General features: G+C 41.5%; 1 protein-coding gene across 5 annotated transcripts in view; it reads right to left on the bottom strand.

Annotated features, from left to right (window-relative positions):
• Positions 1-18,083, bottom strand: part of PTPRM (protein tyrosine phosphatase receptor type M) — an 899,870-nt gene that overhangs the window by 257,348 nt on the left and 624,439 nt on the right. For all 5 annotated transcript variants that reach the window (XM_066246290.1, XM_066246286.1, XM_066246288.1 and 2 more), the window contains one exon: positions 12,719-12,851. In XM_066246290.1, the coding sequence (XP_066102387.1) occupies positions 12,719-12,851 (133 nt within the window). The remainder of the gene's footprint in view (positions 1-12,718; positions 12,852-18,083) is intronic.

Below are 18,083 nucleotides of genomic sequence, written 5' to 3'. Positions count from 1 at the left end.
CCCAGAGAACAGCCACTGATTTAAGAATTTCAGTTAATGTTATGTCACCACTTCTTTTTTAAGATTGTAACACATTTCTGAGATTGCTCACCCTCTCCTTTGATAAAGAGTAAGACCACACCTAAGAACTAGGCATTACCGTTATTTCCCCATATATAAGATGCTCCCATGTATAAGGCATATCTTAATTTTGGGGCCTGAAATTTGAAAAAAATGTATTACATAAAGTTATTGAACTCAATTTTTATTCATCATAAAATTCATACAACTCCTCAACAAGCACAAAAAAGTGGGAAATGCAAGTAAAAAAAATCTACAACCACTGTACAAGATGCACCCAGTTTTTAGACCCCAAATTTTTCATAAAAGGGTGTGTCTTATACATGGGAAATATGGTAATAGTTGATGATTCTTGGTCCTGGCAGGTTGGCTCAGTGGATAGAGCATCAACCCAGTGGGCGGACTTCCCAGGTTCAATGCCCAGTCAGGGCATACAAGAAAAGTGACCATCTGCTTCTCTCCCATCCCTTTCCTCCTTCTCTCTCTTCCCCTCCTGCAGCCAGTGGTTCAACTGGTCCGAGCATTGCCCCCAGGCACTGAGGATAGCTCGACTGCTTCGATCATTGGCCCCAGACAGGTGTTGCTGGGTGGATCACGGTTGGGGTGCACGCAGGAATCAGTCTATCTCCCCTCCTTTCACTTCAAAAAATAGTTGACTATTCTCTTTAAGAAATAGTCAGTTTCTTCAAAGACTGACTGTCAACTCCAAACCCACAACCCACAGGCTTCTAGACAAAGCAGGTCAAAAGGTAAAGGATATTTTGATAGCTCCCCAAAACTACACTTACATTAAGTGTTCAGTGTGTGGTTTTTTCCTGATTTTGTTTCTACCAATTTTTTCTTTCTGACAAAAGGACAGCGACCAATGTTTATCATAAATTCTAATCAAACACACACTCAAAGGAACAAGGTCATGCAAGGATGCAGGAGGCAAGCTCTTGGTGGTCTGGAGTGGAAATGAGAAGACTAGGATGAATTATAAAGAGCCTGCTATAGCAGGACATCAGTCTGAGACTTCCATTGTTAAACCCACGGAATGGAAGACCTGATAACTGAATATTTTACTTTATTTCAGACCAATGTTCATAGCCTAAAAAAATTCATTCTGATGCTATTTATTCATTTTTTTGAATATAACAATTTTTATCTAAATTGATGTTGCTTGTGAAAAATATGCAACAAAGTACACTATATATAAAAATGACTCAAAGGAGTTCAAAACATAAATGATAATTTCAGTAACTGATAGTGATGAGCATATTTTTCCTTACATTTATATATTTCTTTATATTTACATTATAATAGAGATATATTTAAATACATCTCTATTAATTAAACTATTCTAATATTTCAAATGAAAAACTTAAGAACTTCAAACTTTTAAAAATCATACTCTTTGAAATAGGGAATCTGTCTACAGAATACTAGTACTTCAGAAAAATTAATAAAATATCTTATAATGTTATAAAGTTTATATTCCTCTAAATAAAAAGCCAAAGCCATTCGAAGTCTAGTGTTGCAGTGAAGGGCTCGAATCAAAGAAGTATCTTTTGTCTTTAATTGTTAAATACACTACATCCATACTATGGGAAAAGCTCCGTGCTAGGGAGGGGAAGACGGGAGTCACAGATGATTAAAAAGGATCACATCATAGCCTTTAATATGCTCTAATTTAAAAGAAAAGATGGACGGTACCCAAACAAGCCAAGAGCCTGAATGCCAAGAGAGTGTGCTGTGAGCTCTGTAATGAGGGGTGAGTAAGGAAAGTACTAAATTTCTGGGTCCAAATTGGAATTCTGCTATTCAAGCAGGTGCTGCGTCAAGCCATCTCAGGAACATAATTAACTTTAGGAAGTTGTATTCATGCCTATGCATGTGCAGGAGAGATAAAATGGGCCATTCTTAGGTTGGATAAACTGGGCTACATTTTAGTCAAATTTTTGTTTTGTGTTGTTTTTACAAACAAATGGAAGTATGCCGAATTTAATAAATGAGCCACTTTTTACTTGTTGCATTAAAGCCTATAACAATAGCTTTTCCCGAGTTCACCACACAATGCCAGTAAGGAAACAGTATGTAAGAAAATAACAAAAATCACATCCAGTCCATCTAGTGAAGCATTAGTCACGTTCGAAGGTACATTTGGGGAGGACACTGGGCAAAAGTAAGCCTTTCTTGTTCATGTAGACATATCACTTGACAAAATACTGCATCTTATAATACTGAGATCTGCCAAAACAAACAAATAAAGCATTCTGCCCCTAATTAACACAGTAGCTCCTGTCCGCTCTATTTAAAAATTAATTTTATGTGATTTTCCATAAATGAACCTAAGTTAAAGACTCCAGATACAATTGCTTTCCTTGTTAAAAAGAAATTTAGATTTATGCTAGAAGAAGAAGGATCATGAAAACTGCCCAATGAAGTCAGGATAGAAACTGGCCTATTTTTTAATATGTATAAATATAATATATTATGTATAAAATATACACTTATATATATATATATATATTTTTTTTTTTTTGTTTTTTCATTTTTCTGAAGCTGGAAACAGGGAGAGACAGTCAGACAGACTCCCGCATGCGCCCGACCGGGATCCACCCGGCCCGCCCACCAGGGGCGGTGCTCTGCCCCCCAGGGGGCGATGCTCTGCCCATCCTGGGCGTCGCCATATTGCGACCAGAGCCACTCTAGCGCCTGAGGCAGAGGCCACAGAGCCATGCCCAGCGCCCGGGCCATCTCTGCTCCAATGGAGCCTTGGCTGCGGGAGGGGAAGAGAGAGACAGAGAGGAAAGCGGCGGAGGGGTGGAGAAGCAAATGGGCGCTTCTCCTGTGTGCCCTGGCCGGGAATCGAACCCGGGTCCTCCGCACGCTAGGCCGACGCTCTATATATTTTTAATATATATATATTTCATTAATGTTTTACTCCTTAATACAAAACAAAAGTAGTAAGAATTGATGAAACTATACTGTTCAGTTTGAATTCCCTGATTCACTAAGTAAGACAACAGGTTTAGACAATGATCCCAAGTAAAACACCGTAACTTTTCACGCCCTGTGTTATTTCCCACTCTACAAACTGTAGGCAAAGCAAAAATAGGTTTGCAGGTGTTTGAATGGAAAATAATGCAATAATTAAAAAACAGTAATACGGCCCTGGCCGATTGGCTCAGCAGTAGAGCGTCGGCCTGGCATGCGGGGGACCCGGGTTCGATTCCTGGCCAGGGCATATAGGAGAAGCGCCTATTTGCTTCTCCACCCCCACTCCTTCCTCTCTGTCTCTCTCTTCCCCTCCCGCAGCCAAGGCTCCACTGGAGCAAAGATGGCCCAGGCGCTGGGGATGGCTCCTTGGCCTCTGCCCCAGGCACTACAGTGGCTCTGGTTGCGGCAGAGCGACGCCCTGGAGGGGCAGAGCATCGCCCCCTGGTGGGCGTGCCAGGTGGATCCAGGTCGGGCGCATGCGGGAGTCTGTCTGACTGTCTCTCCCTGTTTCCAGCTTCAGAAAAATACAAAAAAAAAAAACCCAAAACAGTAATACAACAATAAACTGTGCCATGCTGTAAGCCCACTTTGCCCACCCCATAGGAAGTGAAGCTGTGTGTGTCCAGATGGAGGTGCGTGCCCCTTAGAGAGCATGACCAGCCCGCTGGGTCTGAGCTGGAAACGTCAGCAGACGCCATTTGCAGATCCCAAGTGAGGAGAACCACTGACTTCAGTCTCCTCTTAGCACCTCTGTACGTATGGTTAGACTCGAACTTCAGAGCTAAGATATACCAAAAGGACATTGTATTAAGCTGTCCTAATGGTATAGGATAAAAAGGAGCTGTGCTGGAAGCTAGAGGGCATTACTAACAGAAATCAGCAGGACAGTTGTGCCTTGAGATGGCTGGTGACAACCCAGCAGGTTCAGGGCTGGTGCCTGGTCACAGGGCAGAAGGGCTCACACTGCAGAGGCCCTGGAGGCCTTGCCCAACTTCCTCGAGTTGGGACAGCTGGCTGAGCAGGACCTATGACAGGCCCAGGGAGTTCGAACAATGCATGATACCAGTAAGCCCCCCGAAGAGAGTCGTGCTATCTTGTGTTCTGGCCTCAAGAAGTAGATCACTTGGCCCCTTGTGGAGTCTGATGTGTTTTGATGCCCAAAGTATTTGAGTTGAATGCCAAGGCCATGCTCACTCAGAAAAATCTGGGGCTTAGAAGGAAGTCGCCATGACTGGTAGGGGTTTGGGTTACTTCCCTGTAGAGAATGTTTCTCTGTATCCCTGCCATCCCCTGGCTGGAGCAGAGGCCGCTGCACGGGTACACTGCTGGGTGCCTGTGAGCAGTTCTCCTCGGGGCCTGCAGCTATAACACCCTCAGAAGGTCGGGCCTCAGGTGATGGACATATTAAACTCTGTAGAGAATGTTTCTCTGTATCCCTGCCATCCCCTGGCTGGAGCAGAGGCTGCTGCACGGGTACAGTGCTGGGTGCCTGTGAGCAGTTCTCCTCGGGGCCTGCAGCTATAACACCCTCAGAAGGTCGGGCCTCAGGTGATGGACATATTAAACTGCCTTATTCCAGGTCGCTAGGTTCATAGCTGTTCTCATAATTACAGTCTTCTGGCCTCCATGGGCAGGGTGGGGTATACTCCCTGTAAAGGAAAAACAGCGCCTGTCTATGCTTTTAAGAGTATAGAAACAAGGGCTGAGGCATGCATGCAATGGATGTGGAAACTGGGTCAGCTACAGCTCAGATACGAAAGTAATATACTATGCATTTTAGTAATATAGTTAGTATTTATTGGGGCCAGCACATCAACAGGAAGAATTTGTTTTTTCCTAACACTTAAAAACATATTTTTACTTATGTATTGATTAGCCAGACAGATAGACAGACAGACATTGGTTTGCTGTTCCACTTAGCTGTGCATTCATTGGTTGCTTCCTGTATGTGCCCTGACCAGGGATCGAACCCTCAATCTTGGTGTATTGGGATGATGCTCTACCCAACTGAGCAACTGAGCTACCCTGCCAGGGTTTCTCTTAAACTCTTAGGAGATGAATACTATTATTACACCCTTGGTACTCCTGGGGAAAATAAGGGACACCAAATGAAGTACCTTGCCCAAGGTCACATCTAGTAAGCCACAGAGCCAAGGTATGCATGCAAGCCTTTGTCTGCAGGGCCCAGACTCCCTGGCTCCCAGACTCCAGCATTTGTCTTTGAGGGGGAAGGGGATTGGCAAAGGCTCCTTTGATTCACAGCTTACTAGGAAACTTCACAAAGTTCTCTTTTCACTAAACCAGACAAGGATACAGTATCCTCACTACTGTGAGTTATCAGAAATAACCGGGATTCAAAGAATGCACAAACTACACATATTTGAAAGGATTTTAAAGACACTTTTATAAAGAAGGAAGTGGAAAAAGCTTTTACTTAGCTAATTCTCCAATGACAGCTCAAAAAGAAGATTAAAACATGCCGGCAGAGTTTCAAGTATTTGTAGACATACAGCAATAGTAAACGGAAATCAGCTGATGACCATACGGTGTTTCCCACTAATAATGAGAGTGTGTGGATGTTACAGGGCAAGAGGCCTCTCTGAGTTTTATTGTGTGACTCGTATAGCAAGGTGGTTAACAGTCAGACAGCCTTGGACTCATCCAGGCCTCTGCATGTCCTAAGTCACCTCGAACTTTCCCAACCTTCAATGATAGTCCTTAAGCTGCTAGTTATCAAGCACCAACTATGTACATGAGTTATCTCATTTAATTTCCATGCTTCCCTTATGAAGTACAAATATCATCACATTATATATTTGCAAACTGAGTTCAGAGCGGTTCAGTTACTCATCTAAATTTACACTGCTACCCAGTAGAAGCTGAGCTTCTAACCAGGTTTGTTAGGGTCTAAAACCCAAGTGGGTACCCCTTATCATTCTCTGACATTTTCCTCCTATAAAACAACTACAAGGCCCTGGCCGGTTGGCTCAGTAATAGAGCGTCGGCCTGGCGTGCAGGAGTCCTGGGTTCGATTCTCTGCCAGGGCACACAGGAGAAGCGCCCATGTGCTTCTCCACCCCTCCCCCTCTCCTTCCTCTCTGTCTCTCTCTTCCCCTCCCGCAACGGAGGCTCCATTGGAGCAAAGATGGCCCGGGCGCTGAGGATGGCTCTGTGGCCTCTGCCCCAGGCGCTAGAATGGCTCTGATTGCGGCAGAGCATCGCCCCCTGGTGGGCATGCGGGGTGGATCCCAGTCGGGCGCATGCGGGAGTCTGTCTGACTGCCTTCCCGTTTCCAGCTTTGGAAAAATACAAAAACAACAACAACAACAAAAAAAATTGGTGCCTATATTCCCCACACTCTTTTTACACTAAAATTTTCCTTATAAAGATTTCCCAAAGAACCTTTAATAGAATATAATTAAATTATCAGGCTAAGTCCAGAAATAGCGGCTCATACAGAATATATTAGGGTAATCATACGAGGTCCAGGTTAGAGGAGGCCTTAACAGGTCAGTTTGTTTAACTTCCCTCTGACCAACAAGCCCATTCAACCATCATCCAGACGACCGAAGGACAGGAGCCAGCTGACACATTAGATGGCCCGTCGGTGCACATGTGTGGGGACACACTTCCTGCTTCTTGCAGCCAGAGCACGTGCTAGGGTGGAAGAGTCTCAGCGGCCGGCTATTACTTATATGGCTGCATATTAAGTCCATGTAGTCTAAATAATAATCACAAGGCACTATTTTTCTTAATGTAGTTTCTGAAACGTGACTTTGAAATAGGACTTTGAATAAAGCTTGCAGACTCAACCTGTTTCCACATACACTCACACCCAGCTATTATGGAAAAGAAATCCCTACCTGGTGGGTAAACAGGCATCTTGGGAGAAGGATAGTAAACGTCAGCTTGCCTCCAGCCACATGCTGCAGGCAGCTCTTTGAAACCAGGGCTTTCATCAAATTTTCTCTTTTATCCTTTTGTTTCATGTGGTCTTCAGAAATACTTCCTATTTCTATTGAGATTTTTTTTTTCCATTGAAAGTACCAGTACTGTTTAAATATAACAGAATGGGTGCTAAATATTTAATGACATGTTGCATTTGCATTTAATGACAAATGTACATCCGTTAAAATATGTTATAGAAAAGAGGCAGAGGTATAGTAATTCTGATTAAAATAGTTATATTTACATATAGCACATGTGCATGTAGGTGAATAGCTAACATTTGCTGTTTTGACCAAGAATGTATATCTCTTTAATTATTTTCATATAGTTACAACTTCTGCAATTTCTATTTACCATAATGGCTGAGACAGGAATTTTACTGTAATTAATATAAATGTTCTCAGATTTCTAAAAGATCTATAGTAATTTTAGCAACAATAGTAAATATAATTAATCAGGATAAAATTGATGTTGCTTGTATGCGAAATTCTGTCAAACATGTTATTGAGATAAATTATTCCTTATGAAAAATGTTGAAAATGCATGTATTTTAATTTATACAGATATATTTAATTATACATGGATGAAATATGATAAAAACTAGGTATCTTCTACTCAATTTATTTTATATTAATTTTAAGAGCATACTGTCATGTATAAAACTTTTATATTATATTCATCTCATACCCTTTCTTAACACTTGTGGCATCAAAAGAGTGTACCCTCAAAAGAACATGTTTTGGGGAAAGAGAAAAATAATAAAAAACTGCTTTACTTGGAGAGTAAAGAAAATAAATGTAAAGGTTTTGTAACAGTTCTTAAGAAAAAGAAGATTTCTAATGAGTCCAGCCAAGGCTCAAACCGGTTAATACTCATAAACAAATGAACAATTAAGTCATTAGTTTGTGAGAGGTTTATAAAACATTCTAACAAAATATAACTGATGGACATTTCTGTTTTTAGTCATTATAGCCTAGACGTAAAAGAATTCCATGAGTTAGTATGATCTGAATAGACATTCCATGTTCTACTAGAGGCTGACCTCCTTCAGCAACTCTTTTTTTTAAATTTTTTATAAAGATTTTATTTATTCATTATAGAGAGGGGAGAGAGAGAGAGAGAGAAAGAGAGAGAGAGAGAGAGAAGAGAGGGGAGGAGCAGAAAGCATCAACTCCCATATGTGCCTTGACCAGGCAAGCCCAGGGTTTTGAACCAACAACCTCAGCATTTCCAGGTTGATACTTTATCCACTGCGCCACCACAGGTCAGGCAGCAACTCTTTTTTATAGAAGGATAGCTCTTCAGAAGGCAACACAATCTTAGCTAAACTAATCATTGAAATGCTTCCCAATAAAGTTTTCTGCTCCACCTAAGATCTCAGGCCACCTGGCCTAGCCTGCTGACAAGACAGTAACTATGACATTTCCTCAGCAGGACATATTTCCAATTGTATTTCAGGAAACATTAATGAATTTTTTCACCCACACTTTCTTTTGGGCCCAGTCTGTCTTTGTGACCAATGGCACATACCACATACTAGCGTGATCGACTCAGTGTTATGGGTTGAAGAACAATAGACTAACTAGCCCGTGCAGGACTAGAACTTGAAGTGGGACTGGCACGCAAAATGACTCTACTGAAACTTACACCTGAGGTTACTCCCTTCCTCTCTCTCTCCTTCCCTTGTTTCATTTTCCCCACTGCTCCCTCCTTTTAACTGAGCACTCCTATGTGACAGGAGGAAACATTTCACCAACTGACACTTCTAGATTTGAACTAACTGAACAAAGAGAGCCTTTGGGAGAACCACTGAGTATGTTTAAATAATGAAATTGTGTAATGAGCTTCTAGAATAGTACTGTCACCAGGGGCTGATCTTTTGAAATTGGGAGGGACTTCAGATATCATCTGGTGCCAATCTCTTAATTTACAAATGAGGAAACTAAGGCCCAAAGAAGTTCAGAACCGGAAAGTTAGTTATAACGACAGCTCTAGAAATTCAGTCTGAATTCAGGGTTCCTCTGGGGGTCAGGAAGCAGCTAAAATGGCTGAAACAGGTCAAAGGGTATCAACTTCAAGCTATAAAATAAATAAGTCACGGGAGGTAATGTATAGCATGGTGACTTAAGTTAATAAATAATACTACACTGGATATTTGAAAATTGCTAAGAGGATAGATCTTAAAAGTCCTAATCACAAGAAAAAAAATCTTTGTAAGTATATAGTTACAAAGTTAATGTCTAGTTAAGACATTAACTAGATACTGCATTTCCTCATGTATACGAAGCTCCCATGTATAAAACGCACCTTAATTTTGGGGTCCAAAATTTGAAAATAAACCTATTACATAAAGTTATTGAACTCGTTTTATTCATCATAAAACTCATACAACTCCTCATTACTTTCAAAACTCCCATCCATTAGCTTGTCCCCATCTGTGTCTGATGACGAATCACTGTCTTTCAACAATGAGTGCAAAAAGAAGCGTGAAAAAGCAGGAAATGCAAGTAAAAAAAAAATCTACAACCACCGTATAATACCCAGTTTTTAGACCCCAACTTTTTTGAAAAAAAGTGCATCTTATACATGGGGGAATATTGTATATTGTGGTGACCATTTTGCAATGTATGCTTTACACCTGACACTATAAGATGTTATATGTCAATTAAACCTCATTAAAAATATATTCAGAGTCACTTGCCACAAAACAGTGTAGCTTATTTCACAGCAATTGCACTTCGGCAACTTATCCATGATTAATATCATGTTTTAACTATTCTGTCTAAAAATAAAACTTTTAAAATACTAATTTAAAATTTTGGGAAAAACCCTGAACAATTAGAAGTTTTAAGATTATATCACACGGCTGTGCAGGTCTATATCATATAAGTTTTATACTTATAGGCCTAGAATATTGGCAAACTTCCCTTACAGATAGGACATTCTCTGTATTGAAAACTATAAATTCAAAAGAGGCACAGCTGTGACAACAGCCCTTTTAAGATTATTATCTGTAACTGATCATGTCAATTTGACATGAGTTATTGGCATTTAGTCTAAAGCTGTATGAAGTCCATGTGTTATCATAGGCAATATCTTCAAATATATAATTTAAACCATACCCTCCATGACTACCTAACAGACCTTGGAAGAACAATGAATTAATCCAGCAGAAATAGACCCTTGGAAGATGAATTAACATTTAATGAAGGTCATAAGGGCAACTTCTTGCCAGGTGATACAATACTCCACATATTTCCACAACTTCAATTCCTCCAAAATATTTAGTTTTAATAGGCAGGCATGGAAGAGTCCAGTGTTGCTTAAAATTTATACAAAAATCATAAGCTATCTACATAAATATAAATATCAAGGTGGAGAGAGATGATGTATGTCCAGGGGAAAAATATATGAGAGGCGAGACAGAAAGAAAATAGAAAGTAAAAGGAAAGAGATGGAGGAAGAAATAAATAAAAGGATAAATAGCTAAAAAAGAAGGGTAAAGAAAAGAGGTACAGAGAAGTGAAATGAAAAAGAAAAAAAGAATAAAAAACATGAGGAATCAAATGATGGGTGATAAAAGGAATAGAGGATGCGTGACAAGTGGGAAAGACGAGCTGATATCATGGGGACCAGTCAGTGACACATACAGCTGGGACACAACAGGTCTGTCCTGAGGTCTGGCTACAACAATAAACGTCACGTGAGGATGAAGTAGGAAAAGAAAACTATGTATGTATGTGTTCACATTTGGACACTAACTTACCTCTTCATGTTGCTGTTACCCAAGGGTGTATCTTTATCCCGACTTCCTTCTTCTCACTCTACAGTAACTTTGAGTGACCTCATCCAAACCCCTGGCTTCCACACCAAGATATGGTGATGACTTTGACTACGCAAAGTATTACCCCCAGTCCACACCAGCGTATCCAACTGCCTAGTGGGTATTGCCACTTTATAGGAATTGTGAACTTAAAAAGTACAAAGCTGAACTTACCATCTTCACTCCCCAAATATGTTCCACTTTCTATATTTCACATTTTGGTCATTGGTAGTATCTCCATTGAGTTATTTAAGCCAGTAACTAGATTCTTTCTACATCGTTCTGTCTCCCTCAGCTTCTGCCTCCAAATGGCTACTAACATGTAACTCCTAATTTTTCTAGAGTTATCCCTTCTCTTCGCTCAACTGGTCTTTCTGACTTCAGTTCTTTTTCTGTACACTGTGCTCAACCCTAACATCGAGTGATCTTTATAAGATAAAAGTTACCTCACACTTTTCTAATTGCTTAAAGGCCAGAAGCAGATTTTAGGGCCAAGTCCAGACTCCTTAGATGACCAAACAAGACTTTCAGGAACTTACTTACCCAACCTCTCCACCCTCACCCAGGACTATCCATGACTTTCCTCCCATTCTATAAGTATGTTAAAACTATACAGAAAATAAATAAGACCTGAGTATTCCCTGTTTGGGAAAATGTATCCTATTATTCCTTTACCGTCTATATTTTCATGTTGATAATTTTTATATAAATTGAACATTGTATTATTAAGCAAGTTTTTACTTTTTTTCACAAGACAAAAGACACTATATTTTTCAAGTAGCAGAGGTAAGGATTGCTTATTAAAGCCGTAACTGTGTCCTCCTCCCCCATACCTCCCCTCGGTTAGACAGTGTGATCTTATAACAGGCGATGTGCTCTCGTTCTTGTCCTTGACCATAGATAGCCATGCCTTGCGTTTCTGCCAGGCTGTTCTTTGAGTCTCTTTCTCATGGGTTACTGGGCTGATGCACTCCCTAGCATGGTGCCTGCTTATAACATGGGCTCAATACCATCATTATCTTCATTATAAAGGGAGGAAGTTCTTTCTTATATCCTCAAGAACATCAAATATGTTAATAGGTCCGTAATTGTAAGGACCAAGAGAAGATCAGAAAATAAGCAGGGCACTAATGGAACAGGGAACTTAAGGGTTACAGGCAGGTCCTGCTCCTGTTCTGTTAGGAATAACATGCCCAAGGTCGTTCAAGAAGCAGAGACAGATAGGGACTCTGGGAGGCTGAGAGAGAAGAAAAACAAAAGAAAAAGAGACAAACGTTTGCATTCTATTGGTTAAAAGACCCTTATCAGAAGTTTAGGTTTGGAATTCGCCAATGAGCTAGACCCCAGCCCCTGTTGCTATGCTATGTGCAGCCCCCTTAGCAAACAGGTAACCGCCACATCTGCTTCTGTATTAGGCTTGCTTGCCTAGCTTATAAAAAGATTTAGCTGTGAGCGCTAGGTGCGATTCCCATCTGCAGCTCCTTGCAAGCACAGTGTCTCTGGACACCTTGGGAATTTGCACCTGCACAGGTAAAACTGGCCAATAAAGTTACATCTATACTCCTGAAAGTCTCCGATGTTTGTTCTTATACCCGGTGGATGTTACAGTAATAAGCATTAAAAATTTCCTGATGAATAAACAATTTAAAAAATTTTGCAGAGCTGTACATACTAACTTATGGGAAAACACATGATTTTTTACTTTGCATATTAATACAAAATAACAGCCATTTACTCTGAATTTTGTCCCATAACCATGAATGCTATATGATGAAAAATGTCAACAGTCAGAGTCCCAGATGTGTCCTAGTCATCAAAACGAATTCATAACAATATTTTCGTGCACATAAAGCAACTTGGCAACAGTGAGATAGAACCACATCTCTGGCAATAGGAGGCACTCACCTTTTCTTCATGATCAACACAACTCCAAGAAATATAATAACAAACAGCAAGATGCCAGCAATGACTCCAGCAATTTTAACTGTGTGGTCTGTTTGTTTCTCGGGTTCCGGAACAGGTTTGGGAGTAGCAGCTCCTAAAGAGAAAAGGAAATAAAAAATAAAAGAGGGTGAGTAAAAAAGAACAAAGATGTTACATTAAAACAATTTTGCTGCATGTAACAGAGCAATAAGACTTATCAGAGCCTGCAGACAGAGAAGCTTTGACTTTTTCAACAGCTTTCATATGCATGAAAGGAGTGTAATTGTTCACATTGTTCTTCAATGTTTTACTAAATTATAACATGAGCTGGATAGCACACCCATAACTGACCCTTTTATAAGAGACTCTTCTCAAACACAGCTTTTTATATTTTTATTAACTCTGTTGGCTCCCTGCTCTTTTAAAACTTGCTAATAACAGCACAATAGCTATCCTAAACCTTTGTGCAAAGTTGATTTGCTAGAACATTTTCCTCAATTACTTTTCATAAATGAGGTAGTAATTCCATAACATATTAACCCAAACACCTGGCAAAGTGAGATAAGCTCCTGTACCATGCATTTCACCAGCAACTGTTTCTTCTATTTGTTTGTTTGTTTGTTTTAAACACAATAGAGATTTTTTTCTCTGCCTTTGGAAATCTAAATCTAGGTCACATCTGGTAGGCAGAAGACTCCTTGTAAGCAATTTATACAAAGTACGAAGCAGCTGCTGATCACACCGCTGGCGCCGCGTTTACTATCTGTTTAAATGAGATAACCAGGCCCTTCTGGGGGCGGCTGTCTGAGCCTGCCCGCCTTCCCACTTCCAAAACACCGTTTGTCCTGTTTATGGCACGATGTGATAGAATGTCACATCAGCGTCTGATGAAATATCCATTTCCTCTGCTAAATGAGCTCAGGATGAAAAATATTAGAAAGGCAATGCTCAATTCACTAAACAGAATCCATTTTTTAAAAGGGCCTCTACTTTTTTAATCAAAATGAGACAGTGCTCAGCATCCGAGCCAACACGACACCCTCCCTAGGTTGACAAATCATCCTGAAAGGAGGAAAAGTGTATGTTCAAATTTGTCAGCTTAGAATTTTCTTCTTGTTTTTTTTTTTTTTTTTTTTTTTTTTTTTTTTCTGGTAAAAAGGTAATTAAAACTGAATGTCGGTACCACCCCTTTCTACCCTTTTCTTCGGGTTTTCCGTTCATGCTTTGTCTGGTTCTTGCAACTTAAGCACTGTCGTGTCTTGTGCGTTCTAGATCGGGTCTAAGACGAGTCATCTCAGAGAAATAGCGACTGTCAAGCTATAATTTCTCATCTGTTTCCATTGGGAATATACTAACAAGGCTTCCTTCAAAAGGCATCCATCTCAAGGTTTTACAGGTGACTGCAGGCTGAGCATAGCTGTGGCCATCAGACTGGACAGGCTAGTCAAGATCAGGGAGGAACGCAAGGCCAAGACATCCAAATTTCACCTCCCACATACGTGACAATGGTAATGAAAGCAGTGATATGAAATCACACCTTATTAAATACACACCCTTCTGGGTATCCCTTCACAGGTCATTTTTATTTTTGACAACTTCAGGAAGATGTCCTGCTCTTTTGTCCAAATGTATATCTCTCAAACTAAGTTGTCCTTATAAACTTTGAAAATATTAATGTTTACTGCTTTTACTGCAATTACATCTTAAGTTCACTACTCCAATATGTCACTGGAAATACAACCAAGGGATAGATTTGGCTGATACTTTACACTAAACAAATTGCTGAGAAAACTTGAAAGATAAAATGTGCGTGTTATAAAAAAGATGAAAGAGAAGGAAAAAAAGCAATCCATGTGAAATAACATATTTCAAATAAAAAAAAACCCCAAAAATAGGTCCAATGTTTATAATTCTGATTTTTCTATCAAATTAAAAATCTTAAAAAAATAAAAATAAAGTTGGTTTTCTTCTTCCAAGTGTTGGCATATTGGAAGCCATTCATGTATCTCACTGGTTACAGATTGCAAGTTCTCCAAACATATTTTCTACATAAATGATCCACTAAATTTTTTATAACTAAATAATGCCAATAAATACAACATTTGGGAAAGAAACCTTTCTAAAATCCTAATGTAGCTAAAAAAAATCTGAATATAAAAGTATAACATGGCTAGAATGCATACATTGTAAACACTCGGTAAGAGGAACATTTGTCCTGATCAAACGTCAAGTGTTTACTTCTGTTAACCAGGCAACTAGATACATGTCCTGTTAGCTAGCTGTCACCTGTGTGCTGTGAGAACTGGTGAGTGACTGTAGTCACTGAGTCTCCTTCCCTTTAGGAAGCAGGCAAACACATGCTCTATATCAGGGGTCCCCAAACTACGGCCCGCTGGCCGCATGTGGCCCCCTGAGACCATGTATCCTGCCCCCGCCGCACTTCTGGAAGGGGCACCTCTTTCATTGGTGGTCAGTGAGAGGAGCATCCTGTGCTCCTGGAGTACTGTATGTGGTGGCGCCGCAAAGCGCAGCATCACTCACGTACAGTACTACTTCCGGTGACGCAGGATGCACGCCTCACAGCTCCGGAAGCGCGTCATATCACTTGTTATGGCTAGCAGTGACAAATATGGAACTGGACATTGACCATCTCATTAGCCAAAAGCAGGCCCATAGTTCCCATTGAAATACTGGTCAGTTTGTTGATTTAAATTTACTTGTTCTTTATTTTAAATACTGTACTTGTTCCCGTTTTGTTTTTTTACTTTAAAATAAGATATGTACAGTGTACATAGGGATTTGTTCATAGTTTTTTTATAGTCCAGCCCTCCAACAGTGAACTGGCCCCCTGTGTAAAAAGTTTGGGGACCCCTGCTCTATATAGCCAGCCTAACCTCAGTTTTATCATTCTTTAGCACTTACTTTGAACCCCTCTCACACAACAGGTAAAGAAAAGGAGATGCTCTCTGTCTGCAGGACCTGGCTGCACTGTGATCAGGGCAGCAATCATACAAAATGGGAGGGACTCTCAGACGAGGCAAGGGGGGCTGCTCGGCGCTGTCTGTGAGCCACCGCCCTCTGTCTGGGCCGCCTGATCCCTGCGATGTGCCTGAATAAAGGGACCGACTCCGATGTCTGGGTTCCGCACTCTGGGGAAGCATGAACAGGAGATTCAGCTGGGCTGAAGTAAGTCACGGCCCTGCACTAGCCTCACGGAGGTGTGTGTCAGTACCTCCAGGCTCACCCTGGGTGCACGTCCTGTCTGCCTCCTTCGCCTGCGTGGCCTGCAGTCCTTCCTGAAATGCGAGTCTTTACATTCTCCTTCACAGCCAGCTCTTCTCTCCACTTTGTTTCTTTGGAAACATGTGACTGTGAGCTATCAGTCCACCTCCACAGAGGACAATTTAGTGACAGAATGTGGTCGCAAATGATAGCTTGTTACCCCCACTACCACCCAAATCTCGAAATGTAACAGTGATATAACTCACACACTGTTTGGCAAGAGTTGTTTTCATAATGTTCGATTTCTAATGGCATAAATCTTCTGTCCTCTTTTTTGTAATGGAGGGCATAAATTCTAATTTTTCATGGAAAGAGTTTTTTTCCCCTTTTGCTGTGCATTTTGTTTAGAGTTTACTGCACATTTAGGTCCTTTTAAAGAGAATAAATTCAAATGTATATGTTTACCAATGGGCATTATCCAGGCTTAAATATATTCATTAAAATGGTGAGTAAGCTAAGTATCTCTGGGAGGCAGGCTATGTAGCTGCTAGAATTACAGTGTCATCTTCACTGATGCTCACTCCGCTGACCACTAGCGGCAGCTCCGGGCTTTCTGTTTAGTTCTGATGACTAAGAAAATAAAAAGGGTGGTATTCCAATCAACCTGCATTATTTAAGTTTCAGATACAATGTCTAATGTGGACAAAAACACTGGTTATTCAGTGCAGTATATGGTTGGTTTTTAACTTGGCAGAAAATAATCAGTCTTGGCCTAGTGTTCGATGTTAAATTAAATAACGGCAGCATGCCAGGCTGATAACACGATGTCATCGGCCACTGGCTTGAAGTTTGGGTCCAATTTTGACTACTGAGCTGGCTGTACATGGTTTCCCAGGAGATGGAAGCCCAGAGGCGGGAGGACCATCACTGCAGCCCGGAGTTAGCGACCCTCCGCCCACGGCATCAGGACAGTCTGCCCTCGAGGACACGGGAGTTCTTCCAGATGGGAAGGCACAGGAAGATGAGGGAGCACCCAGGGACAGTCTGGGTGCCGAGAAGCCCTGCTGATAGGTGACCAGCGCTAGGCTGTCCTTGAGTGTGTGTGTGTGGCAGGGAAATCAGCAACACTCTTCATCTGCTCCACCAGTGTTTCCTGAGTTCCGAGGGTGTGCCACGAACTAGTTTAGAAACGCAGCAGTGAACGCACAGGTCAGACAGAAAGCTCTGTCCTCACAGAAGTTCCACTCCTGCAGGGGAGACAGACTCAGATGCAAACGCACACCCGATGCAGGGAGTGACTGGCGGAGGTCGACAGCAGAACATGCGCAGTGTGCGACACTGCGAGGGGGGTAGCTGCTGCTACAATCCGATGAGAAACTACTAAGAAAATAAGGCTTGAGCGTATTCCTCCTGAAGGAAGAATGAGAGGGAGAGAGGCTGAGACTCAGGAAGAGCATGCAGGCGGCAGGAGAGAAAGTTAGAAGGTACAATGGGACAGCGATATCCTGAGGTGTGACTGCTGTGGAGCACGCTGGAGAGGGGTGGGGCAGAACGTCAGAGTGGGGCCTCCTTCGCAGATCACTAGAAAGACGACTTTCTCTCTGCAGGAGACGGGAGCTGTGGGAAGATTCTGAGAGGAGGAGCGATGGGATCTGGCTTATGTTTTAATGGGATCGCCCTGGCAGTAGTGTTTAGAATAGACCGTGAGGGTGTGGGGGTTGGTGGTAGAAACAGGAAGAGCACTGATGAGGCTCTCGCAATATTCCACACAGAAGGTTAGGATGCTTTGGAATAAGATGGTAGCAGTGGAGGTGGTAAGACACGGTCTGACTTGAGAGACGTGGCCGTGAACTGGATGTAGCGTGTGCATGTTTAACACCCAGGTTTCTGGCCCGAGTCACTAGAAAGACGAAGTTGCCATTTACTGAAGTGTAGAGGAGCAGGCAGGTGGGGAGTGCAGGGTTTGGTTTGGGACAAGTTAGTGTTGTGAGATACCAGACATCCACAGGAGACATCAAGCAGGCAGCTGGAAATAAAGGGGAGACGTCCAAATTTAGAGCCTATGTGTTGGGATTGTTGGCAAAAAGATGGTATCTGAAGCCATGAGGCTGCATGAGGACACTTA

This window comes from Saccopteryx bilineata, chromosome 11 (assembly GCF_036850765.1).
Source record: "Saccopteryx bilineata isolate mSacBil1 chromosome 11, mSacBil1_pri_phased_curated, whole genome shotgun sequence".
In the NCBI taxonomy this organism is placed as follows: Eukaryota; Metazoa; Chordata; class Mammalia; order Chiroptera; family Emballonuridae; genus Saccopteryx; species Saccopteryx bilineata.
Note: the sequence above shows the minus strand (reverse complement) of the source record. Positions and strands in the feature narration are given on the sequence as shown.